This window comes from Amyelois transitella, chromosome 7 (genome assembly GCF_032362555.1).
Source record: "Amyelois transitella isolate CPQ chromosome 7, ilAmyTran1.1, whole genome shotgun sequence".
NCBI lineage: Eukaryota > Metazoa > Arthropoda > Insecta > Lepidoptera > Pyralidae > Amyelois > Amyelois transitella.
The window spans coordinates 9,318,874-9,346,315 of NC_083510.1; the positions used below are offsets into that span (position 1 = coordinate 9,318,874).

The 27,442-nt window shown below is 34.6% G+C and overlaps 2 protein-coding genes across 2 annotated transcripts; both read left to right on the forward strand.

Annotated features, from left to right (window-relative positions):
* Positions 1-1,837: 1,837 nt before the first annotated feature.
* On the forward strand, positions 1,838-6,613 carry LOC132901918 (elongation of very long chain fatty acids protein 7-like). Its single transcript, XM_060945136.1, has 6 exons — positions 1,838-1,903; positions 3,500-3,690; positions 4,781-4,918; positions 5,109-5,214; positions 5,841-5,977; positions 6,377-6,613. Exons 1-6 carry the CDS (start codon positions 1,843-1,845, stop codon positions 6,611-6,613), a joined length of 870 nt encoding a protein of 289 aa, XP_060801119.1. The 5' UTR covers positions 1,838-1,842.
* A 2,606-nt stretch (positions 6,614-9,219) lies between these two features.
* Positions 9,220-26,170, forward strand: LOC106130196 (elongation of very long chain fatty acids protein 7). Its single transcript, XM_060945287.1, has 7 exons — positions 9,220-9,300; positions 22,472-22,540; positions 23,010-23,197; positions 23,590-23,667; positions 24,047-24,136; positions 25,171-25,380; positions 25,742-26,170. Exons 2-7 carry the CDS (start codon positions 22,486-22,488, stop codon positions 26,168-26,170), a joined length of 1,050 nt encoding a protein of 349 aa, XP_060801270.1. The 5' UTR covers positions 9,220-9,300; positions 22,472-22,485.
* Positions 26,171-27,442: the final 1,272 nt, after the last annotated feature.

A 27,442-nucleotide genomic window follows, 5' to 3' on the forward strand; every position in this document is an offset into this window, starting at 1 on the left:
TTCTCTATATTACTTGTTTACAATTAGAATTAAAATTGAATTTAGAAAATTTAACTTCAAAATTTTACTACGATTATTCAGTCTAATTCACAAATCTACTTGAAAGTTCAACACCTCTTAAAAATAAATACGTAGGATATTCATCATCATCATCTCGGCGTTGATCAAGATTGGGTTCTGGGTCGTGAACTGTGACCATAAGCCTGGAGTTGGTTAGTCAAGTGGTTACACGAAGTGACTCAATTCTGAGTCTACACCCTTGCAGGACATCATAACACTGCTTCAATTACAGATACATGCGCATGTTATGTCCAGTAACAATATTGTTCCATCTAGCGTTGGCCTCACCTTTCAGTAGAAGAGCCTAAATGCGCCTTTTAATGATCCGGGATTAGATCAATTCTTCTTTTCTTTAATTCTTTTCTTTTATTCAAAATCTGCCCTGAGTAACCTTTGCAGGGGAACCTAATCTATATTACCGGTTCTATCACCATCGATTCGACCACGACTCTGTATATCTGATAACAATAATATTTGTAATATTATAATATCATCATTTTGATTTGAGTTACAAAATTTTGAAAGCTCCATCGCCCTTGAGGTTTGTGTCAAGGTCAAGCCAAGGTGAAGATAGACATTGCCATTTTGATTTTGGGCGGGGAAACGAAAATGTCAAGGTTGCAAATGTGTACATTCTTTTTGATAGTACTTGATATATGTAAGTACTTCTTTTTTATTACATACATACATATGGTCACGTCTATATCACTTGTGGGGTAGACAGAACCAATAGTCTTGAAAAGACTGAATGGCTACATTCAACTTTATGATAGAATTGATATTCAAATAGTGACAGGTTGCTAGCCCATCGCTTAAAAAGAATCCCAAGTTTGTAAGCCTATTCTTTAGTCGCCTTTTACGACATCCATGGGAAAGAGATGGAGTGGTCCTATTCTTTTTTGTATTGGTGCCGGGAACCATACGGCACTTTTTTATTTTTTATTTTCTTTTTTATTTTAAATGCGTATACTAAGTAATCGGAGACTAGATATTCATTAGTTTTAACGCCGATGCTCATATGTAAGGGACTATCTAGGAGTATCGCTGTGCCGTTCACGACGTAATAAAAAACGAAACAGCTTTAGTTTTTCACGCGATAATAACGGCGTCGCGCATGCCTTGCTACGAGGTAGGCTTAGGAGTAGGTAAGGTTTGATTCCACTGATATATCGAGGATGTCAGACGTGAAACGCTTTGTGATACCCATAGAAATATATCCACTCCCCGAGAATACTATCCATCATATATGAATAGTATTCTTTATGGATATGGATGGATAGATTAAGTAACAATGTATATCCATATATATAAAACAGTAGTAAGTGATCTATGTCTGTACTTTAAAGATATTACCAAAAAATCTATGTGGGGGATCTATACAATTACGAAAATGTAATTTTAGTTACGTTTTGATTTTTACACGTAGCTACCAACAAATGCACTTGGTACCTACTTTACACTCACAATATTGTTTGTCATTGAAAAGTACTTATACCAACAAATTTGTTTTGTAAATACGTCTTTTTTAGGAACTGAATTGATTCGGGAATTAAAGTTCAAGCAATGAACTTCTATCCCGTTAAAGAATGATGACAATGCTATGCTCACTAATGAATATTCTAATTTTATTAATAGTTAACAAAAGAGTAATGAATTTGACCCCAACTTGGTTAGTTTCTATTGGGTCCCCGTCTTAACTAGTTCCCTTTAAACGTTATGGGATTATGTTTAAATATATATTTATACTAGAGAAAGATTGGAAGTGAATAATTTTAAATTAAAATGGCTGCGATCATCAAAAAAGCATGGGAAGGATACCAGATTTTATTTGACGATTTTGCAGGTAAGATATATATGTAAATAACAGTCATAAAAAATTCAAGGTTTAGGTGTGGCCGTTAATTATTGTTTATTGAAAAAAGGAAAGTCGAAGTAAGTTTCTGGTGTTTTTCTTATATAACGTATATTAGAAAAACTCCAGGAACTTACATACATACGTAGGTACTTACATAAAAATGCCTTTTTTCCAAGGGTGTAGGAAAGACTGCGTCTTTTCAATTGCTGCGATCTCTAGATACTTCTTTCGCTTCATCCACATTCATTTCTCTTTTCATGTAAGCTTATCAATTAGAATACTTTTGGCCTGACTCGACAGTATAGAAATTTTAAAAATCCTACGAAACTATCAGCCAGACAGTAGCCTTTGGCTTTAAAAGCCCCTTAGGGCGGCTGTAATATCTTCAGAAATAATAATTCACAGAGATTGATTGTTCACCATTTTACGGTGAGGGAAAGACATTGTGACAGCCTAGCCGTGTTATGGTCCCGTGAAAATGCAAGGTTACGAAGGTCAGATGGGACTTGGTCGCTTCGTGTACACCTGAGTTACTCACATTCTAGTTAAAGTGGCTTAGTTTAATCTCAGAGAGGTGAGGACTTGACTTACCGGGAATAGCGCCGAGAGAATGATAAATAGTGTTTTATTATAAATCAGATATTTGACCTGCCCTGGTCAAGTCAGCAAACTTATTACTAACGGTCTATAACTGAGAACACCCAAAGATGAGAATGAGAATCCAGCTGTTCCATATTGTTTGGCTCGACTATTTAAAAACAAATTTTTGACTTTGAAAAACATTGAAGCAACGTCACAGTCGATGTACGCAATAATTTATGCGCACAATTAATTTGACTCTAAAGTTTTAATTTACAGCAAACATCAACTAAGTACGTATTAAAATGCAAATCAAGAATGACTGCTAAAGAAGCTTACTGCAATATGAACTGATGTCTATTCGAAATTTTACTATGCACTATTTTGGTACACATTTTTGCACTAGTATTTTGGACTCTTCTTCCTCCTAGCGTCACTCCTAGTTACATTTCCACCTCAGTGATAGGAATTCGAAGAGTTGATATGTCAGGTTTTTACCTCATGACATCTGCGTACCTCACAGGGGCACATCACCCACATTGGGTCATGATTGTATTGGCGTTTGTGTTATTCTTTTCGATGTGAAAAAACAAAAATCTTACGTAACTAAGTGGCGAGTAGCAAGTCCAAAAATAACAAAACAAAAGTGGACAATCAAAAACGTAATTAATTTTACAAGGCTGTGGTTGTGGATGTCGTCACAAACCATCATTTTATTATTGTTATTAATAAAGTATATATACATTTATATGCAGTATGTTTGAACGTATCTTGATCAAATTAAGGACGTCCTGGTAAAGGGTCAGGTCAAAAGTACCCGAAACCGCCGAGCTTGTATGAAGAGAGTTATGAATGTGGACGAAGCGAAAGAAGTATGCAGAGATCGTGGCAAGTGGAAAGAGGTAGTCTCTGCCTACCCCTCCGGGAAAGAGGCGTGATTTTATGTATGTATGTATGTATGTATGTATGCAGTATGTTATCAATTTTAAATTATTCCCATTTCAGACCCACGAACAAAGCATCTTCCATTGATAGCGAAGCCGTTCCAAGGCATCTTACTGCTCGGACTATATCTTATGTTTGTATTAAAATGGGGCCCAAATTTCATGAAGAACAGACCGGCATACAATCTGGATAAGATCATCATAGTCTACAACGCTTTCCAAGTCATAGCATGCGCTTATCTCTTTGTCAATGTACGTAATATTCTTTGATTTAACATAGAATTTTTTTTATGCCGTGTGGTTCCTGGACCAACAGAAAAAAAAAATAGAATCACTCCATCTCTTTCCAATGGGAGTCGTAAAACGTCGTCACAGTGATGTCTACGTGCTACTTCGAGTGTGACTTTTTTATCGATAATTTAGTTATAACTGAATTAACGAACTTATATACAGGGTGACTTTTAATTCAACTGCATAAATTTAACAGTTAAGTGTACTCATCTAAAGGATATTTAAAAACGTTGAAAGAAAAATATCTATTCATATTTCAGAAAGTACGAAAAAAAATAAAAGTATCAAAATCCACGATTCTAAATACGTCATATCACCTCGACCGGCGGAAAAGCGACGTGTAAGATTCAGAGGTCAACGACACAATTCATTCAGCTGAGCGGTCTCGACATCTCTGTACTTTACTTGATCTTGATACTAGAAAAATAATTTATTTTTCAGACATTTATTTACATGTTTAGTTTTAATTTCGTTTTGTAGTATTGGTCTTTAATGAAGCGTGTGACGTAGTTTTTGAGGGTTTTTTAAATGTGAAAATGATGACGTTTAATTTAAATAAAAATAGGCTCAAACAGCTCAGAAGCATGGGTATAGTCTATGTTTAAAAGGATGCAGTTGTTTTAAATGTCACCCTGTATATCTAACTCGTCTCAATAAAATTGGTATACATATGGTCACGTGTACCTATACCCTCGCGGGTTAGATAGGGCCAACAGACTTGAAAAGACTGAAAGGCCATGTTGAGCTGTATGGCTTTATGATGGAATTGAGATTCAAATAGTAACCAGGATGTTAGCCCATCGCCTGAAACAGGAATCCCAAGTTTATAAGCCTATCCCTTAATCGCCTTTTACAACATCCAAAGGGAAAGAAGTGGAGTGGTTCTATTCATAAGTGCCGGATACCACACGGCACCTTGGAATATACCTTGTTGCCTTCCAAGTTATGTTTACATTCATGTCAAGTGTCTCTCGTTTGTCACGGGATTTTAACGCCCGTTTGCCCAAATGACCGTGAAGGATGATATAATAATGTTCCTTCTATTTTTCAGGCATTGTTTTTGGCCTGGCTGTGGGATTATAAATGGATTTGCGAGCCAGTGGATTTTACTTTCAATGAGAAAGCTATCAAGATAACCAGATTTGTGTATTTTTATTTTTTGCTTAAAGTCATCGATCTTTTAGATACGGTTTGTATACATTTATATTACATTATGTAAATTGAAACCACTTGTATCAAATCTTCGGATTTTTTTATATACGGAGATTAATTTTAAATGTACCTACTCGTAACTATTGCTCTAATAAGATTGAAAATGAATTAAGTAAAAGTTTGATTTACTGTTCCTACTTTATTGCGTAATGTTGTTTTTTTTTTAGGTATTTTTCGTTCTTCGTAAGAAAATAAACCAAGTGTCCTTCTTGCATGTTTACCATCACACGGGCATGGTCGTACTTATATGGGGAGCAGTCACATATTTTCCAGGTGAGTCATATTTTATACGGAGGAGCGTCGTATGGTTTCTGGCGCTAATAGATATAATAGAATAGGACCCGCTTCATCTCTTTCTCCAAGATGTTATAAAAGGCATCTAAGAATATTAGGCACTTTTATCAAATGAAACTTATACCATGATCTTATATGGGTTAGTTTCCCTTGCAAAGGTCACGAAGTCAGAACAAAGCCCTAAGACCTGACTTACTCAATCAAGATTTTTGGCCGAAAGGCGCACGCCGGACTCATCACTGAACAGGTCAGTTTGCACCCGGGATTATCGCCAGGAGAGTAAAGAAGATAACAAAAGATAAAATAAAATCAGGACATAACATTTTTCACCGACTATTTAAGATTCTTCTTAGTTTAGTTGTCTTCTGACGTGTCTTTTTCAAGACAAATACCTCTTGCAAACCCCGTAATAAGGCACGCGCGACGCCGTTTTTATCACGCGAAAAACGGCCACTGTTTCTCTTTTTACTATGACGTGAAACGTGACAGCGATAGTTTTTCGCGCGATAATAATGGCGTGGACGGCTGCTTAATTTTTTTTCTTCTCTTATCTATATACTCAATACTTACAACTTTACTTTTACTTAATAAAAGACTCTATCCAGGTGGCCATGGAACCTTGGTGGGCGTGATCAACACGTTTGTACATGTCGTGATGTACTCCTACTACCTCATCACCGTCTGGGATCCAAGTCTGAAGGGTAACTTGTGGTGGAAGAAGTACATTACTCAACTACAAATTGTAAGTAAAGACATTCTGATAAAAAGGTATACATACATAAAATTACGCCTCTTTCCCGGAGGGGTAGGCAGAGACTACCTCTTTCCACTTGCCACGATCTCTGCATACTTCCTTCGCTTCATCCACATTCATAACTCTCTTCATGCAAGTTCGGCGGTTTCGGGTACTTTTGACCTGACCCTTTACCAGGACGTCCTTAATTTGATCAAGATACGTTCGTCTAGGTATTCCCACTTTGACCTTTCCCTCCACACACTTGACAGTTTTAAAATGTTTTCTTATCATGAACTAAAACTTTGTGTGTTCTTAAGATAGTAATCAAATAAATCTGTACTGTTTATCATTTGTCAAACCATTAGTACTATTAACTACTACACAATTATACAAATTACGTTTCAGCTTCAATTCCTTTGGCTGGTCGTGCATATGGGTGTAATAGTGTTCAAGACTGACTGCGAGTACCCTCGGTGGACTGCCGCCATTTTCTTGCCACAAAACCTCTTCATGTTGATCCTCTTCATAGACTTCTACATCAAAACGTACATCAGAAAACCGAAGGAGAAGAAGAAATTAGAAAATGATATGGCGCGTGTTGAAACTGTAGACCTACCTAATGGAAAACCCCATCAAAATTAAGAAAAGTTATGTACGTAATTAGGGATTCATTCACAAATATTGAATTAATTTATGGAGACCTTTATCTTTAAAAGTTTATGTATTTGCATTTTAATGTACAGATAATGAATATCTGTGTTGATTGTCATATCTAATAATAAAATCAATGTTACCTTTTTCCTCTATATTCCCGAAAACGTCACTAAGTCTAAAGAGCCTAATGAATTATTTACACATATCCACAGAAAGGGATAAAACTCCTAAAGACGCCATAGGAAAACTTGATGCCGTTTATTTCCCTTTCTATGGGACCCTAATTTATCAAGAAACATACCAAATTTTCAGTTTTCTACGCTATGACTAGGTGCTGTTCGTCTGTTAGACAGTAACGCGAGACTTTTATTATTATGAAAATTAAACTGTTCCGATTGAGCTAGCCCCAAATTCCAGATTACGTTATGGGATACTAATTCAACGAAAAACATTACGTAAGATATGTTTACAAACTTTAAAAATCCAAGAGCCCGGATTGCCAATTATTTTTCGTAATATCTATTAACTTTCTAATGTAAAGACACGACTACGAGTGCACCGACAAATGAAGAAGTGAAGAAATTGTTTTAAGGCTGCAGGAAATAAAAATCCAAAGAAATCGGTGACTTTAACCTCTGCCAGTCCTCAGAGAAATGGTTTTACGTATGTAGATCATATGTATCTTCTTCATACCAAATTATATAAACGCACAAGTTTGTGATCTAGCTAATCTTTCGCCCAAACGCTTCTGAACGGATTCGGAGAAAGTCTTACTGTAGTGAAGCTTATCAAATATCATGTTGGCAAAATTTTGACGCGAGTAAAATAATCGACTCGACTCGAATCTTTATAGTTAGCATGTTTAGCCAATCGATGTGAAAGCGATTCAAAATCAGAGCGACAAAATGCTATATCAAATATTTGACGTAAACACGCGATTCCTATTCAATATCTAACTCCAAAGTTATACTTTGATAGCTTAAAAGATTATAATAGGGAGCGTCGGTAGTTGAACGATAAAGGTATCCGAATAAAAAGCATGACGCAAGCGTGATGCAGAGGGAGGCTCAAATTGTACCGCATCCAGGTACCAATGATGGTTTTCTGATTTATTTACATTAGTTATATAACTAACCGATGCTTTTACAGTCAGTAAAAACATGGAAAACCTACCCAGCACATTCAGGTAACTGGTCAAGAGTATCGACCAATGAGGTTGCCTGAAAAGATTGACCACATTCATCAATCTTTTCATACCAGCTCGATTACGCTAATAAAGGGTTGTGGAAATAGAAAGACTAGTAGTCTCTGCCCACTACTCCGGGAAAAAGGCTAGAATGAGTTAGTACGTATTCAAGCTTTACTCTTAATAAAACGTAGCATGGCACACGCGATAGAAACGGCAGCGCGCGTGTATTTTTATCACGCAAAAAAAAAACAACCCTTATTTCAATACAGTATCTTGTCTAACTTTCAAACGGAGTTGTAATTTGCTAATTGTCATTATATTAACTGCGGAAAGCCTCGTCACTGTCATGCTATATTCCCAATAGGTTTTCCCCAGGCAATTTCCTCGAAGTCTGTTAACGCTATACAATTGATACTTACTTGCATACATGTAATCACGTCTTGCGGGGTAGACAGAGCCAACAGTCTTAAAAAAACCGAAAGGCCAAGTTCAGCTGTATGGCTTTAAAATGTAATTGAGATTCAAATAGTGACAGGTTGCTACCCCATCGCCTACAAGAAGAATCCCAAGTTTAAAAGCCTATCCCTTTGTCGCCTTTTACGACATCCAGGGGACAGAAATGGAGTAGTCTATTTCTGTTTTCTATTGGTGCCGAAAACCATCCTTTCATTATTTAATTGATTAGGTTTAATATAATAATTTATTTGATTACGAATCAATATTATAAATGGGAAAAAATATTGTTGAAAGTTATTTTTACAATAGAAAAATAAATTTTATCAGTTTTACAGAAATCAGGATATATGAAATACAAAACATTAATCATGCTTTTTTTCCAGAAGAGAAGGAAGAAACTGCATTTCGTGATGAGCCTGTAATAGATGTATGATTGTAAATGAAGCAAAAGAAGTACGCCATCTTTTGCTTCATTTAGAATCATACATATTTCGTGCAAGTTCGTCGGGTTTGATTACAATTTATTATTATTCCAAGACCTCAGACTAATGCAAAGTTTTTGGCTATTTCTTATACACATACATATAATCAAGTCTTTATTCTTTATGGCAGGTTTATAGGACGACAGCCTTTAAAAGACTAAAAGGCCACGTTCAGCTGTATCGCTTAATGATGGAACTGAGATACAAATAGTGGCAGGTTGCTGGCCCATCGCCTTGAAGAAGAATCTCAAGATTATTAGCATTACCCTTGATTGACTATTCTAACGTAACATTTTTAAGAAAAACTTACATTTCTGAAAATTTATTATGTAAGTGTTATACTTTCAATGTTTACACAAACATTTTAAACGTACGTAAATATGGACTAAAGCGTCTTAAGTTTCATCGCGTGCTTGGTTTATTTTATATGCCGGCCGGTCGATAGTACTGCAGTGCTGTTCTATACATCGGGACGTTCGCACGGTTCCTCTAACCCTATACTTTGATCGAGCATTGTGTTACCGGCTTTCGGGTTCGAAATTCGAACGGTGAGAACTACATTTTTATACTTATTAATTTTAAACGAACGATCATTTTCGGCCAGTGATGATAAAGAAAAAAGTTTTAAGATTTGGGTTTCGAAATCAATTTCAGTTTCAGTTTTTCAGTGGCCGAATTTCGATAAGTAGAGTAGTGTTTCATTTAAATGCTTTATTTGCATAGATTAATATTAATGTGACTTCATTTTCGGACACGTATTTTGTCATTGTTCACTAACAATTACACAATTGAGGAATAATAATAAGACTAATAAGTATATTAAACAATTTTAAAAAAGTATTGACCAGTACTTACATAACAAAAATATTTAGTAATTGAAAAAGGTGGGCATAGCATTTTTTCGTACTATTTCAAAGCTTCAGGAAAACTTTATTATAATTATGTTACTAATAGACCTTTTTGACTCGCAGATATAAGTCTAAGATTTTCGTATACATTATTTTTCACCCATATATTTATGTATAATACAATAGTATGTATTAATTATAGAGTTTCGCGGCCATTCCCAATCATGTCAAGATATACATACATTGATTATTTCTGATTTATAATCTTACGTCTTGGGTATTGATGTTTTTCATAAAAAGTATCTAATATTATTTTATTACAAGTTAATTTTCCTTAAAGAAGGTGGATTTATATACTTATGGCTCCGTTTATATAATTTTTCGATTAAAGTGCAAAAACGTATCTATATAAACAAACTAATACACGAAAAAAGTTATTACTTATTTTATGGTGATAAAAGATCACACTAACCCTGAATCTTAAATCCATCATCAAGTCATTCAACTGAAGCTTAACTAACCTAAATTTAACAATTTAGCCCTTCATTTTGAAAGCAAAGCAACCATCTTTTTTGTTAGAATTCAATTGGTCGTTTGAAATAAAACCTTTTACGATATTTTCCTAGCGCATCTATGCAATTACTCGTATCATTCTATATTCATTAACAAGGCCAGGCTAACGAAGGGTAGGTTTCTACCTCTTTTAGTGTTAACTAGAAAGCGACTGCCCTTAGCATACGCAATTTTAATCAATCTACCTAAATATATAAAATAAAACCGTTTAAAAAAATACATTTATTGGCTGACGCTATATCTGACATAACATGGGCGAAAGCGCTGGGGTTGTCATTTGAAATTGGGCATGTAGATTGTAGGTTCCTTATGTGATTTATATTCCTCCACCTCGGATAGGGGTCATATTATATCTATTAAGTATTTATTTATCCATTTGGATTTATGGCCAATCTAGCCATAAACTCTTGGGTCCTTGGACAAGAAGAATGTTCATCATGGCGGAACTTATAAAAATCCTTTCTTTTTTAATATCTATATATGAAACTTTTCCTAATGGAAATTTTAAATTGAGTATGTAGATTACTTTTGTGCTGTAGGGCTTAGAGGGAAATTCCCGTGGAAACGGAAATTACTGGAATTATTCATTTGACATGGGAAGACATATAATACCTATAAGACAAGACTTATAAGATAAAACATCTTTTAAAATGATGTAGAAAGGTTCTTATAAATCGATGTTGAAGACTTAAATTCAGTCTATAAAAAAATGTAAAAATTCTGTGCAATTTACAACGCAAAGTCACAACTGCAATCTTATTAAATATAAATATATACGGGACAAATTACACAGATTGAGTTAGCCTCGAAGTAAGTTCGAGACTTGTGTTACGAGATACTAACTCAACGATACTATATTTTATAATAAATACTTATATAGATAAACATCCAAGACCCAGGCCAATCAGAAAAAGTTCTTCTCTCATCATGCCCTGACCGGGATTCGAACCCGGGACCTCCGGTGTCACAGACAAGCGTACTACCGCTGCGCCACAGAGGCCGTTATTCGCGAAGGTACGTAGGTAGGCTCTTAGTATAAGATATAGGAATCACGCCATTATAATTTATCAATTGCAACTTTGTAGACGAACTAAGGTAGGTAAAAAAAAGATAGATTTGTCTGATATGATTGATTGATTGACAGAATGATCTTGTATGCAAATTTTGGTTTTAAATTCGGAACTTTATTATTAAATACTGCACTATGGCCATGTCTGTTGCTGTAAAGGTATTTTTAATATTTTCCTCGTAATTATTTTTTCCTAAGCTTGTACAAACTAAAATAAAATAGGGTAAGTGAACTAATTAAAGAGTTTATTTATTTTCTTATTTATGTACACAGAAAACATCGAGACTAATAAAGACAAAAAAACAAAATTACAAAGGTTCAAGAGTTGTGATAAAATCAGTAAATGGCTTACGACTATATACATACATATATAACCCGAACATACATACATAAATAATCGCGTCTATATCCCTTGCGGGGTAGATAGAGCTAACAGTCTTGAAAAGACTGATAGGCCACGTTCAGCTGTTTGGCTTTATGATAGAATTGAGAATTGAATTGTTTTACGTTGAAACCACATCGGAACTGAAGATAGAAAAAGCTTTATCAAAGTTCGTGAATAGGCTTAATGATAGAATTGAGATTCAAATAGCGACAGGTTGCTAGCCCATCGCCTAAAATAAGAATCCCAAGTTTATAAGTCTATCCCTTAGTCGCATTTTACGACATCCATGGAAACGAGGTGCCGGAAAACACACGGTACCACATACCGACCATACTCTATTCTTCATTTATTCAATAAAAATATATGTACAAGTTTAATCTCCCCAAGTAGCAGCTCAGCTCAGCATGTAAATCACGTATCTTAATAATTATTCAGCTAAATAATACAAGCATCAGTCTATTGTTTCGCAATCTCCTTAACAAGTATAATTTGTTTTGTAACCGAGGGCTTGGGATTTCACAATTTGTGACCCTTCGGGAAACATCGGGAACTATCGGGACTCATACTCGTACTTTTGTTATTCATTGTCTATTTATATAGTTTGAAAAATTTTATATACATTTAAGCCGAGTGGTCCTATTCTAATGTGCCGCGTGTGGTTCTCGACAGTTTTGACAGCAGTCATGAAACTAAAAATGCAATGTTATTAATTTGGTGACGAAGACTATTAACAAAATAATAACGGTACCAATAGAAAAAAGAATAGGACTACTCCATATCTTTCCCACGGCTTTGTCTTAAAAAGCAACTAAGGGAAAGGCTAATAACTTCGGGTTCTTTTTATAGGTAACAGGTTAGCAACCAGTCAGTTTTTGAATCTCAATTCCATCATTGAACCATGCAGCTAAACGTGGCCTTTCAGTCTTATCAAGACCACTGGCCCTGTCTAAAGGGATATTTCGGGTTATTTTTTCTTTTATATGCACATTTTCGCAACTCCCGCGAGAACATTCCTCTGTCTCGGATATCGTGTGATTGTCTTATCAACGTCGTGAATAGACCTTCTGGCCAGTAAGTAGGTTTTCTTACAAAATAAAGTTTATATTTTATAGAACATAAATTTACAATGCGGAATTTTTTTTAAGCAAAATGAGCTGAAGCAGATAATTCTGTCTCAATAAATAAATAGTTGTGCCGTGTGGTTCTCGGCACAAATAAAAAAAAGAATAGGATCACTCCATCTCTTTCACATGGATGTCGTAAAAGGCGACTAAGAGATAGGCTTATACACTTAGAATTCTTCTTTTAGGTGAAGGGCTAGCAACCTGTCACTATCGTGGCCTATCAGTTTTTTCCAGACTATTAGCTCTGTCCATGTGTCCATACCGCAAGTGATATAGACATGATTATATGTATATGTACATATAAATAAATAGGTGCTTTATTACCCTTTGCCTAAAGGGCACATTTCTTGATTTGCCATGTGGTTCCCGAAACCAATAAAAAAAAGAATAGGACCACTCTGTGTCATTCCCATTGATGTTGTAAAAGGCGATTAAGGGATAGGCTTATAAACTTGGGTCTCATCTTTTTGGTGATGAGCTAGCTACCTGTCACTATTTGAATCTCATTTCTATCATTAACCCAAATAGCTAAACGTAGCCATTCAGTCTTTTCAAGACGGTTGGCTCTGTCTACCCCGCAAGGGATATAGACGTGACTATATGTATGTATGCATGTAGTAAATCAACAGATCATAAACTTGGGGTTCTTCTTAGGTGTAATGTTATCAAATTGTTATTATCTATGAATTTCAATTACATCATTTAGCTTTCCAGTTAAACGTGGTCATTCGAGTTAAAAAACTTTTAGCACTATCCGAGCCCTAACGGAGCATGACGTATTGAAGTTTGAGTAACGATAGTTTTAACATCAAAGTTTCTTTGTCTACTTTACGTAATAAATTGCTTTCATCCAATTCTATTTTCGCGAGGGACAAAGAAAGGTCAGCCATTGCAATCCAAACTCTTTGTCGCATTGCGGCAAATACTAAAAGAACCTGGGTTATAAGGACATTCTACATAAATACATATAATCAAGTTTACAGGGCAGATAAAGCCAACAGTCTTGAAACGACTGAAATCACTCACGTCCAGCTTATGGCTAATGGCTTAAAAATCCGATTGAGATTCAGTGACTGTTTAATAAAAGCAGAACTCCAAGTGTATTAAAACGTGTGTTTGATAAAATATTCGTATTGAAATCATTAGTTTTACATTCATTCATGTTTTTTTTAATGTAGACAATGTGCATTCGTCCACGATTTAGATTTAAGAGATCTATATTTGTAAATTGACGTCCGGTCAAAATGCTGCAGCGTAGTTTGTTTCGCGCTTTGATAGCGGTAGTAGTTATAATTAGATGTGACGTCAATAAGTGATACCTTGTATCCAATTTTGAAAATATCTATTCTTTTTTATTAGCCTATCTTTTACGACATCCATGGGAAAGAGATGGAGTAGTTCTATTCTAAAGTGCCAAGAACCACACGACACATTATGCTCGTATATAAAACTTGTATACATATATTGATAGTAAATTGTATATCATGATATACAAGTAAGACCTACATGATGAAAACACGGAAATATATCACGATTTCATCCCTTAAGGAACAGACAGAAACAGTGTCGAAAAGACTGAAGTACCACGTTCAGCTAGATTTGAGATTCAGATAGTGACAGGTTGCTGGCTCATCGCCTAAAAGAAAAATGCCAACTTCGCTTTTCCCTTTATAGACATTAACATTTTGCGCGGGGCGTAATTGTTTAATTTTATTATTTAGTAACGTTGTTTCTGGCGATGGTTGACTGAGATTTTCACTTACGCATGTAATCTAATAATAATTAATAATTATTTAATTAATAGATAAATGTAAATTGCGCAATACTAAGCTTACACAAATCTAGTTAGATTTAAAATTATAATATGATACTAAGTAGGTACCTTAATGTAGAAGTTAGTATGTATACTAACTAATACGTAATAAATGTTCGCAACATCCGAAAGGGTAAATATGAAGATCTGGTATATAAATTAAAGACCTTGTTGTACTCATGTTATGCAAAAAAAAAATGAATTTGAATTCGAATTCTATAGTTTTCAAGTTCGAAAAAGCTGTCACAGGTTATCTTAATATGATTGCTTACAACTTCATAGTAATCGGATTAATGTAAGTAGTGTTATTCTATTCCAAATCGTGTGGTTGACCACTTACACTTTTGTAAATAATACAGTGGTTTGTTTATATATTTGACCAATTTTAACTAAATTTGCAAGCACACTTACTTAGTAAAAATACTGTTTTTTGTATCTTTTTAATGAAATGTTATTTAATTTGTCACACACATAATATACTGAGAAGCTCTATGGAATCTTTTATCCCGAAAAAAAAACAACATTCGCGAACAAAGTCGCTGGCAAAAACTACTCCTATATATTTTTTTTAATTTTCTTTTCTTAACATACATACATACATACATACAAATAATCACATCCTTGTCCCTTACGGTGCAGGCAAAGAGAACAGTCTCACAAAGACTAAAATGCTATGGTCAGATTTTCTTAACCATGAGAATATTTTTCAATCCACAAGGTAATTGATATAAACTAAGTTCTTTTAACTACGCTTGTTTTAAATCCATTCTAGTGATAAATTATTCAGATGTAATGAGGTTTTCTATGTATGAGTCGATGACGTCAAACTCTAAAAATAAAGTTATTGAGCTTATTATTCTAAACAGGAGCTTGACAATCAAAAACATTGATTTATGGTCGATATATTTGATTAATACATACACCCTGAAAACTTATTGTTATAATACATTATTTTGACTTGATCGCATTTTTAACGTGTTCAGAGTTGCTTCGTTTTTTAACGGACTTATTCCATTATCTAAGCCCCGGTGTCTTGTAAACAGTCATGTCATATGACTCAAAGGCCACGTGGCAATATAATATAGTTTTCAGATAGGAAAGTTTTTCGCAATATAATTTTCATTTTACATGTAGTTTTAAGCTGAATCCAAGTTTTGAAACCAAACACAGTTAGTAAAGAACATCGGGTGTCAAAAAGTTTAAGTGCACGGATAAAAACACACAAACATATAATTAAATTTTTTTTAATGTTTTGGGAAAGACAGAAACTACAGTCAAATCTTATTGCGGCTGAAATATCTTGAAAAAAACTGCACTTCACATTCAGGCAACTTGATATCTAATCGTGATCAAATACGGGTTAGATTCCCTGCAAAGGTTACTTATGTCATTCAGGATCCTCCGATTAAAAACCTCACTTTCTTGCTTTAGATCAAACAAGTGAGGATTTAACCTAAGTGTCAAGAGAAACATAGCTATCTATAGTTGACCGATCACTGAAACTAACAGCTGGGAATGCAAACTGGGATATGCTGCTATATTTAAAAGGAGAGCGCACTGACCGGTGTACCTGCCAGATTTAAACTATTTATTTCACAGCTGATCAAAGTCCCCCCATTTATAATTCCACAGACAGACTGGCCCATATCACGAGACAAGCAGGTGGTGAATGTACATGATTTTTGCATCCGGCATGATCCACGCTCACAATAATCAAAATTCGTTGCTTATGGGAAAATAACACCGCAGAAAAGACTTATAGCAAAATAAATACATACATACATACATACATAAAATCACGCCTCTTTCCCGGAGGGGTAGGCAGAGACTACCTCTTTCCACTTGCCACGATCTCTGCATACTTCTTTCGCTTCGTCCACATTCATAACTCTCTTCATACAAGCTCGGCGGTTTCGGGTACTTTTGACCTGACCCTTTACCAGGACGTCCTTAATTTGATCAAGATACGTTCGTCTAGGTCTTCCCACTCCGACCTTTCCCTCCACACTCTCCTTGTATATCTGCTTAGTCAACCTGCTTTCATTCATCCTCTCCACATGACCGAACCATCTTAACATACCCTTTTCTATTCCTGTAACTACATCTTCTTTCACATCACAACATTCCCTTATCACGCTGTTCCTTATCCTGTCACTCAATTTCACACCCATCATACTCCTTAACGCTCTCATTTCCACTGCATTTATTCTGCTTTCATGCTTCTTTTGCCATACCCAACTTTCACTCCCATACATTAATGTCGGGACCAACACGCCCCTGTGCACAGCCAGTCGAGCCTTTTTGGATAGTTTCTGACTGCTCATAAAGGCATGCAAAGCTCCATTCACCATGTTCCCCGCGTTCACTCTCCTTTCAATATCACTATCATACTTGCCATCTGATGTAAACTTTGATCCTAGATATACAAACTCTTTCACTTGCTCCACTTTTTCTCCTCCAATCAAAATATTACATGCTGTCATTTCTTTCTCCATTTCAAAAACCAGTGTTTTAGTTTTACTTACGTTCACTTTCATTCCTTTCTCTTTTAAAGCTTCATGCATACAGTTTACCATCTCCTGTAACTCCTCCGCTGATGACGCCAGTATAACCTGATCGTCGGCATAGAGCAGACATTTGACGAGTAACTCATTCATCCTTAATCCACTTTTAGACTCTTTCAAATCTGTCAAACAGCTATCCATAAATAGGTTGAACAGCCACGGTGACGCAACACATCCTTGCCTAACGCCTTTCTCAATCTTAAACCACTCAGTGTGCGCTCCGTTTATCCTGACACAAGCACTCGAATCCTCATATAAGGATTTCAGTGCTCGTATTAAGAGACTGCTCACCCCATGCATAGAAAGTGCTGACCACAATTCATTCCTCTCAACTCTGTCATAGGCCTTTTCCAGATCTACGAATGTGCAATAGACTTTTTGACTCTTGGCCAAAAACTTTTCGGCTATGCACCGCAAGGAAAAGACCTGATCAGTACATCCCATTCCCTTTCGAAATCCCGCTTGAGCATCCCATATTTTGTCATCAGTTTCATTCCTGACTCTATTAATCAATACCTTAGCATACAATTTGCCGACGACGCTAAGCAGGCTTATACCACGATAATTTTTGCAGTCCAGCTGTGACCCTTTTCCTTTGTAAAGTGGCACGATAACAGCCTTACACCAATCTTTTGGTACTCGGCCGCTTCTCCAACACAAATTGAAAAGGCAGTACAACTGACTAGCTACTACGCCTTTTCCTGCTTTAAGCATCTCGACCGACACTCTATCACACCCAGCAGCCTTTCCCGCTTTCATACTCTTAAGTGCTTCCACAATTTCGAACATTTCAATTTCGCCTTCCATCTCATTCTCTTTTTCTTCGCTATAGCAGAAATCTTTCTTATTTCCTTCCTTTTTTTCAAATAAACTTTCAAAATAGTCCTTCCATATCTTTAGTACACATTCTTCTCCTTTCACAACGCTACCATCCTGGCATCTGATCCTAGTCAGCTCTCTGGTTATAGTATTTCCTCGGGCTGACCTTACGGATTTCCAGAATACTTTCAGATTTGACTGAAAGTCTTCTGATAGCCTTTTATCAAAATCCTCTTTATACTCCTCTTTCTTTCTAATCACAGCTTTCTTGACCAAATCTTTCATTTTCTTATATTCCTTACGTGCTTCATTCACATCTTCATCTATAACCTCTTGCATTCTTAAGTTAGCTTTTGCTGCTAACAAATCCAGCCATGCTTTCTTCTTTAATCGCACAAGTTCTTGCACATCTTTACTCATCCACGCATTTTTGTGATTTTTTCCTTTCCTTCTTCTACTTACACCACACACTTCAACAGCTACTTTCACAATTCTTTCTTTAAATTCCTTCCATCCATCTTCAATATCGCTCATTTCATCTAAATCTTCAAATTCATCCTTCAGTCTATTAATATACTTCTTACCTACATCCATATCTTGCAAATTTTCTACTTTTACTCTTTCCAAAGCGCTGGTTTGCTCCCTTACCCCAAAATAAATATAATAAATAAATAAACATATACGGGACAAATTACACAGATACTAACTCAACGATACTATATTTTATAATAAATACGTATATAGATAAACATCCAAGACCCAGGCCAATCAGAGAAAGTTCGTTTCTCATCATGCCCTGGCCGGGATTCGAACCCGGGACCTCCGGTGACACAGACAAGCGCACTACCGCTGCGCCGCTGCGCCTTAAAATGTTCTTAAACCTTTCCCCCTTTTCCAATGTTTAAATTAAAAAAAAAAAAAAACAAATTGTAACTAAAAAATATAGCAAAGAGTACTTTATAACATTAGGTAAACTATTTCCTTCTTAAAGTTTGTTAGCTCATATCAAATTTGATTAAATCCAAATCTGATTAATCAACAGTGTTACCGTCACTTAGCAAATTTTCTCCCAAACAATGGACAATTTGTCCGCACATTTTTCTTGCGAATCGCTCAGATCAATTGTAAGTAACACACATATCATTGTAGACGTTTATTTTTAAGACAAGCTTTCCCCACAAAAGTGCACAGTAAGCATTAACTTCGCATCACAATATCATAACAGCTTTCGTATAGAATCTAGCGGACCTTAACAAATCAGAAACGCTAAGGTTACTAACGAGAGTATAAGTGCGAACCTAAGCTCTCAGCGTTCATCATTCAACCGTTAGAGCATTGACAATAATTTTGACCCACATCTACTAGGTCAGGATTACAATCCAAATTGCTATGGCAAGTGTGTTGCTTCCATCCCGTTTATAAACATAATTGTAAGCGCTTATGTTTGTAGACTGAATTTGCTTTTCAATAAGTTGTCAATATATCTACACAAATATTTTCAAGTGTTAATTACCTACGAGGTAGAGTCTACAGACACAAAAAAACTGAAAGGCCATGCGTAGCTCAATGGCTTTGTTATGAAATTGGAGATTCAAACAATGACAGGTTGCTATTCAATATTCTGATATTGACAATTTTTTAGGTGGGTTGGTCTTTAAAGAAATATGCCAAGCTTTTCCTTTGATCGAGTTTAAGAACCTACAAATCAATTTTAGACTCAGCATTTGTCAATATTTGATCTATTTCCACTTGGGAAAATTTCTGTCCCTTTTTATTTATTTATTTATTTATTTATATATTTATGTACAACAAGAAAAATTAGCAAAAAAAAAACTTAAAATAAAGAAAAATTCAGTACAAGGGCACTACTTATTTCTAGAGAAATTTCTTCCAGCAGCAGCATTTTTATTTTTATGTTTTTTTTCTACTGCATCTCAAAGATGATCTGTAAAAAGAAAACACATATTATTTAAGATGATTTTTTTTAAGGATTGTAAAAAAGCATCTATGACTATCCGTATCTATGCTGCCAGCCTTCTAAACACGCTCCCGTAAGTAACTGCTATGCAGGGATTGTACAATTTGTAAATTTAATTTACGTTTGTAATCATCTATTTTTTATCATTAGTTTTACTTTGTATTCATTGAGTTATTTAGATTTTGTTTTAAATTAATAAAGTTAATAATTTACTACAGAGATAGAAAAGACATAATTGTGAAATGAAGGGTTAAACAAATAAGACCAAAACATTATATATCCCTTAATTTAGATTCGTATTTTGATAACTTATGCACTATATATATTGTCTCATTTCTATTCTCTAAATGCTTTTTCTAACAAAATAGCAAAACAACTACACTACACAATATAACCACAAAAGTCGTATTAATATAACACTAATTGGTAATCGTAATAATGTAGAACCATCATTAAGCTATACAGCTAAACGTGGTGTCATTCTTTGTGACATTGTTCGCTCTATCTTCACCGTAAGGGATATATGTATGTAAGACTAATTTAATAGGGTTTCTAATGATCTTAACACATTTGTACACTTGTCGTCACAAAGCTAAGTACTAAATCTCTAAATCCCGTTACTAATTCACTCTGTGTGACTTGAACTGAGACTAGAATACACGTTGCCTTTCTCAAGCTTTTCAATGTAAGATTACATTAATAGAAGTCTCAGCCTTTGTTGAATGAGACGTGGCAAGATGACAAATTTTTAACTACACTAGTAAGAGATTTAGTTTTGAATTGTTTAATTGTATGTATTTGTTTTAAACCTTACTTTACAATAGTTAGTGGTAGTGTAAGTTCGTATATGGAAATCAATACACACTTTTTTCGGTGCGCAGCAGTGACGTCATTGCCAAGTCTATAATTATTGTTTATGAAACCAAAAATAGTTCGCTACAGCCTTTTATTATATAAGATTTATTACTCGACACCAAAACCGTAAGAGGGATGGTTGGCATGCTTTTATAAAACGTCTCAATCCAATTCGGAGTAGACTGAGCGGACAATCAATAAAGACTAAAAGGCCGTATTCAACTGTATGGCTAATCGATAGAATTGAGATAAAAAAAAACTGACAGGTAGCTAGGTCACCGCCTAAAAGAAGAATCCCGAGTAAGTTTTTATCTCTTATCGAATAATGAATCCCTAACCGACTTTAGAAAAAGATGTAGTAGGAATTTCGCTCAAAAAGAATCCACAAGTTTTTTTTTTGATGCACCAACTATCCTGTTGGGGATGACCAAGAAGGTTGTTTCGAAGTATTTCTTTATTTTTTATGTAATTTTTTGAAGAGTTTTTTTTTTTTTGTTAGTGTAATAAAGAAATATTTCGAAAGAACCTTCTTGGTCATCCCCAACATATCCGAATTAAAATGGTGCACGACTAAATAATATCATACCTATTTTGAAAAATAGTACTATAGGCACAAAGCTGCGGACCTACTAAAACTACTTATAATCTCTGCCTTTGGGAATATTGTTTATTTAAAGTTTCAGCAGTACATTGTAATATTTAAACTACGTATGTGGCTATTCCGTTAGAAACAATATGGCTTTAATAGTTCGACCTGCGATTGTTGGCGGCTAGGAACCCGTACAAAGTTAAGCACTAACTGTTCCTAATAACGAACGTTGTAGTGGTAATATTATTTAGTATTTACAGGAAGGCGTTAATGTTTCTTTTACTAACGTAAATACGACGAGTGGTACAAAATTAGTTGAAGACATTGCGGTTTACATTATTGAAAACTTAGGTAGGAACAGAGGGTAATAAACTTGGGACTCTTCTTTTAGGCGATGTGCTAGCAATCTGTCACTATGTGAATCTCTATTCCATCAATAGCTGCACGTGGCCTTACAGTCTTTTCAAGACTGCCGGCATTGTCACCCTGTAAGAAATTAAAAATGTGATTGTATGTATTTATGTCATTTCTATTCATCTACATATGTTGTTACACAATTAGACATTGGAATAAATACATATAAATTGAACAAATCACAGACTCAGCTCAGTCTTATCAGAGTTCTGGACTTGATTAATAATGGATGGAATACTAACTCTAAGATTTTATAAACTTTTTCAAATTTAGCATAGCATGAAAACTAACAAATAAATAAAGCAGCAACGGAATTACGTAATTTGTTAAAAATTTCAGCCCTCTGGTTCATGATCACGGTTTATGAGATAGAGTTTGGTGACAACCGACGGACAGACAAACAGCGGAGGCTTAGTAATAGAGTCCAGATTTTACGTTTTAGGTACGGAACTCTTATAAAAATAGCAATAAAAAATATCACTGACTCGAATAGTAGATTCAACAGATCAGTGAAAAATGAAGATACCTATTTGCAATCAAAAAATGACTGGCTGGAAATTTATAATATGTAAATTAAAAAACCAATGTATTGTGTCAAATTGAAAATAGATGCCACAGATGAAAAATTTATGCAAAAGAAAGATTATCGGTTTTATTACTTTCATCATTTTAAATTGTTTCTTTTCAGATACAATCGTCACGATGAGCTACCTTGAAAAAGTGGATAAATATTTGGACTCCTTAAAAGTTGGCAAAAGTAAGTTTCTACATAAATTTTATATTTTTTTTTACATATAGGTAGCTTTTTCAGATGCGTGCAGTTCCAGTTTGCATTTTCAAATCTTAGCTCTAAAAATTGTTGTTCATTGAAAACACCAGACAGACAAGTTAACAATTGTTGATGTTTCTAGTTCTTCGTTTTCTTTTAGTAAATTCCTATGATATTCAGATACATTTAATTTATTTTACTTTGAACTTTTTCTGAGAATATTTGTCAAAAGGTAAAGTTATTAGAGTACCTGAAACTGACGACCTTGCATGAAGAGAGTTATAAATGTGGATGAAGCGAAAAAAGTATGCAAGAGTCGTAGCAAGTGGAAAGATGAAGGCTCTGCCTATGTACGTTTGTATGTTGTTTTTACTCGAAATCACTTTCAATTCCTAATTGAGCCAGTTTTAATCATTTTGTTTTCGAAATATTTTCTTGAATTCTTCTCATTCTCCAGGTGCCGTGGTAGACTCATGGTTTATGATGTCAAGTCCATCTCCGATAATCTCCGTTGTGATACTCTACCTCATTGTGATTCGAGTGGGACCACGCCTGATGAAGAACCGTCCTCCGCTGAAGATGAATAAACTATTGGCGTATTACAATGCAGCACAAGTGATTTTAGCCAGCACGATTTGTATAAAGGTATGTGGGATATAGAAATTGTACCTAACCATTATATAATACGGTTTAGTTTCCCCTGTAAAGGAGACAGAAATCGCTTTTTGTAAATCTGACTTACCCATCCATGTTCGTAGTTATTGGCGCACTCCGGGCTTCTCTCTAGAGGTGATTATGTAAGAGTAAAACCAACAATATAAATGCGAAAGCTGTCTGTCTGTAACTCGCGCCTAGAGCACTGAACGGATTTAATGAAATTTGGTGCAGAGATACAGAGGTAGAGAATGAATTTTTATTGTGAAAAAAAGGTGACGCGTATGAATTCGCGGGCAAAAAGGCTTTTTTAGAAAGAATTGGCGCCCCTATTAAAAACTTGCAATTTTCATAACTCAGCATTTGCTTTTTTTATTTTTCAGGCGTTAAGAATGGATTTCTTCAAAGATGGAATACTTTATGCAGGATGTAGATATTCATCTTTAACTCAAAATTCTATGGTAAGAAGGGTTGAAGCGCTTTTTATTTATAAACTTATAAGTTTCAAGTAAAAGCAATCCTAAGATCACCAAATATTAGTTCGAGGTAAAAGATGGTAGATAAAATTGGGATTCTACTTTTAGGAAATGGGCAAACAACCTATAAATATTTGAATGTCAGTTTCATCATAAAGTTGCACGTGATCGTAGCCAAAGACTGTCGGCTCTATTGAACTTGATAGGGATGAAGACGTGATTATATGTAGATATGTATGTAGATTTGTTTTATTGATTTTCATATCAATCTTTTTCAAATAAAACTGAATGAATTTGTTCATATTTTGCAATTTCAACTATAATTTGTGATAATTTTAAGTGTGCTTTTTTCGATATTTTTCAGTTACTGGATTTGGGATGGTGGTATTTCTTTGCGAAGTTCACAGAATTATTGGACACCGTCTTCTTCGTTTTACGAAAAAAGGAGAAACAGGTTACAACATAACTTTACTATTATTATATGTCTACTCTACTGAGTAGAACAAGTCTTTTCGTTTCTTCCTATAAATTGGCTAGGAGTGTATAATTCTTCGTCTTTATCGATACACTCTTGACAGACAGGTCATGTTTGACATGTAATTGTGGAAATGGATGGGACAGATGAAACACGCACGATGCATTGCCATTTTTCTCTGTTCGAAGTCATCCCACTGCATTTGTTAATTAACTGGCCCAAAATAGACTTTATTCGGTCAGTCCAACGCATATATGACTTCCCGCGTGTATAATTACACCAGCAAAACTGCGTGAGACGCGCATGACATCGTTCCTATAGATTTAATTCCATTATGGAATGTATATTGTTTTATATTATTCCGATTTATAAAGATAAAACACATAGTACTATGATACATTTAATCATGAGTTCGAAATCGCGGATAGCAACTATTTTATCGCAAAAATCAAGTTACCTTAATATAAAACATAAAACCCAAAATCACCAAATCAACCCTGACCTGATTTATAATGTGACATCATATTTTACGTTCAAATAAACGAGTTCAACCTAATATTCAAATGTTGGTAAAGTAGGTGTGCCAATTTCTTTCAGTGTAATTTACCTGAATATTCCCAAGGTAACAAAAGTAGGTTATCAAAATTATACATTCTGATGTTAACCTTTGTTGTTTTTTTAAGAAATTAGAATAAACCGAAAACAGATTTTGTAAATGTGAAATAGTATCGATAATGATCCCTGGCCTGTGAAAAAGTACCCGGTATTTTCACTAAAGTTCGTGAAGCTGGATTCAATGCTTTAAGGCTTTTTTACTGTGGTAACCAACAAACAAGTTTTCTTTTGCATATAAGTACAGATAAATATGACTATTTTTAATTAATGTGTAAATCTTGAAATAACATATGACCTTTGAATAAAGGTAAAACTGGTGACACGCAAAGATTAGAGAGAGTCCGAACATTTATTTAATAGGAATATATATCTTAATTTCAGACTTCTCCTTTTTTCAGATATCGTTTCTCCACGTATATCATCATGTGATCATGGCGTTGTATTCTTGGAGCTACCTCAAATTCGCTGCTGGTGGAGAAGGGGCAATTCTTGCTCTTCTTAACTCTATGGTACATGTGGTGATGTACACATACTACTTACTATCTGGACTCGGCCCGCGGTTCCAGAAGTATTTGTGGTGGAAGAAATATGTGACCAAAATGCAACTGGTAAATATTGATTTTAAATATTATTATTACTATAGATTAAAGACATTGGGATTTTTCATTAGGCGATCTATTAATCTTAATTCCATTATTAAATCATCTAGCTAAATGTGGCTTTCCGAGTCTGGTGTCTCTTGCGTCTGTTTTTTGGCATACCTATGGTGTGTATATTACAACTTTTAATATATATATCGTTAATCGTTGTTGATTTTTATAAATTTCTGTTAACAAAGTGATATGAGTAACTAATTTCTTACTTCACTTAAAGAACCAGAAACTATTCTGAACTATCATGCATAAGATAGTGCTTTCAGAAATTTTTATATTTTGTACTGCTTTCTTCATTTACTTTTATCTTTTCCAGTTACAATTTTTATTGATGCTGTCTTACTGTGCCTGGACTCACTTTTCACCTCGTTGCCAGTTCGCCACTGGATTCACTTACTTCATATCTGGCAACGTGACTATCTTCCTACTCCTCTTTTTGAATTTCTACTTCAAGAGTTACAAAATAAAGAAAGTATCGGATAAGACTGAAACAGAACCAAACAATACAAATGGGATCACCAATGGAATTTGTAAGCCTAAAGGTTATGGAACAGACATATATGAGAATGGTGATAATGTTCACATAAAAGATAATAAAGATATCCCAGAATTGGAAGAAATTCCTTATGAAGTTAATAAAGCTTGCGGTGACTACGCTAAAAGAGGCAAAATTTACCTGACAAGGCGTACGGCCAAGGCTGCATTTGGCCCTGAATACGATTTTGATAGTATAATAAAGAAATGATTTACTTTCAAAGACTGTGGTTAGAATGGTTATATTGAGACTGATGTTTGTGATGGAACGACGGTGGAAGTTCTCTTATAGATAAGTTTAATGGGGGATATTTTTTATTGTTAGGTATACCTAATTTATTCATTTAAGCATCTCCTATTTTATTTGACTCTAAATCTGTTGCATTTATATTCAGTCACTCTTCGTCTTATCTAGTTATTGATTTTTAAGTCCTTAATATGAGACAATAAGTTTACTTTGGTAGTAATTTGTAACTCATCCCCGGCCTGCACCAGTGCGACTATATTATATGGAAAAATAAATTCTAAACACCAGCATATCGTAGATTATATTTTGAATGGACGCAAATAAAACAATTAAAAAAATTTGGGCGACATGGCAACTATAGCTTGTACTTTCTACGTATTTTTTTGTAGCAGCTTTATAGTTTCCGTGACGTTCAAAAGATTATTTTGAAGTGAGACGATACGCTTTAAGACAAACTACTATTTACTATAATTGCCAACCGCACAACTAATTGTAACGTAGTATAAGGTTACTGAAATGAATGCCTTTGCTCTCTCGTGTATTTGATTAGGAATTTATTACGTTAATTACTTGATAACTAAGTAGTGAAACTAACATAAGATATTGGATAATAATATAACCCATGTTTGCACCAAAAACATTTTTTCACACTAGACTTCATCACTTAGAGTATAATTTTCTGACTGCCAAGATTGCTATAGGTATATATATTATTATAAGCTCCCCGCATGAAAACTCATTACAATTCAATATATAAAGTTATTGAAGTTATTTAAGCTCACAACGCGACAACAATTGTTACAAGTTCTAAAATTAAATTATTTCACAATTTAAGCTTTCTCAAGTCCAGTAATTTGTATCCATAACATTTCAAGCATAAAGAATTACAGGTTATCTTCAAAATTTAAAAAATGCATGTGATAGGTGCGCATAGTGAAAATGTTATTTGTTGATATGTATTTAAGGTGCCTTGTTTATTTTGTAAATGACAATATCGTTAGATATTGTACTGTGTGAAAGCATGTTTATTCGACCATAAAATGGTCATCATATATTTTTTTATCTACGCGGTAAAAGGATGAAACATAACAAGAAAAATATGTCAGGAAACCATAAAATGCTAATTTACGGCGACACTTCCCATAAAGTAGTTTCAAAGATTAAGGATGCGCCATAATTTGTTTGCCGGATTATTTTTAACTTTATTGGTCCTTTTTTATGTCGAATAAAATTGAT

Coding starts and splice junctions, on each gene's coding strand:
- LOC132901918 (XM_060945136.1), top strand. CDS start 1,843: ATGGCTGCGATCATCAAAAAAGCATGGGAAGGATACCAGATTTTATTT. Junction 3,691..4,780: donor GCGCTTATCTCTTTGTCAAT/GTACGTAATATT, acceptor TCTATTTTTCAG/GCATTGTTTTTGGCCTGGCT. Junction 4,919..5,108: donor TCATCGATCTTTTAGATACG/GTTTGTATACAT, acceptor TTTTTTTTTTAG/GTATTTTTCGTTCTTCGTAA.
- LOC106130196 (XM_060945287.1), top strand. CDS start 22,486: ATGAGCTACCTTGAAAAAGTGGATAAATATTTGGACTCCTTAAAAGTT. Junction 22,541..23,009: donor CTCCTTAAAAGTTGGCAAAA/GTAAGTTTCTAC, acceptor CTCATTCTCCAG/GTGCCGTGGTAGACTCATGG. Junction 23,198..23,589: donor CCAGCACGATTTGTATAAAG/GTATGTGGGATA, acceptor TTTATTTTTCAG/GCGTTAAGAATGGATTTCTT.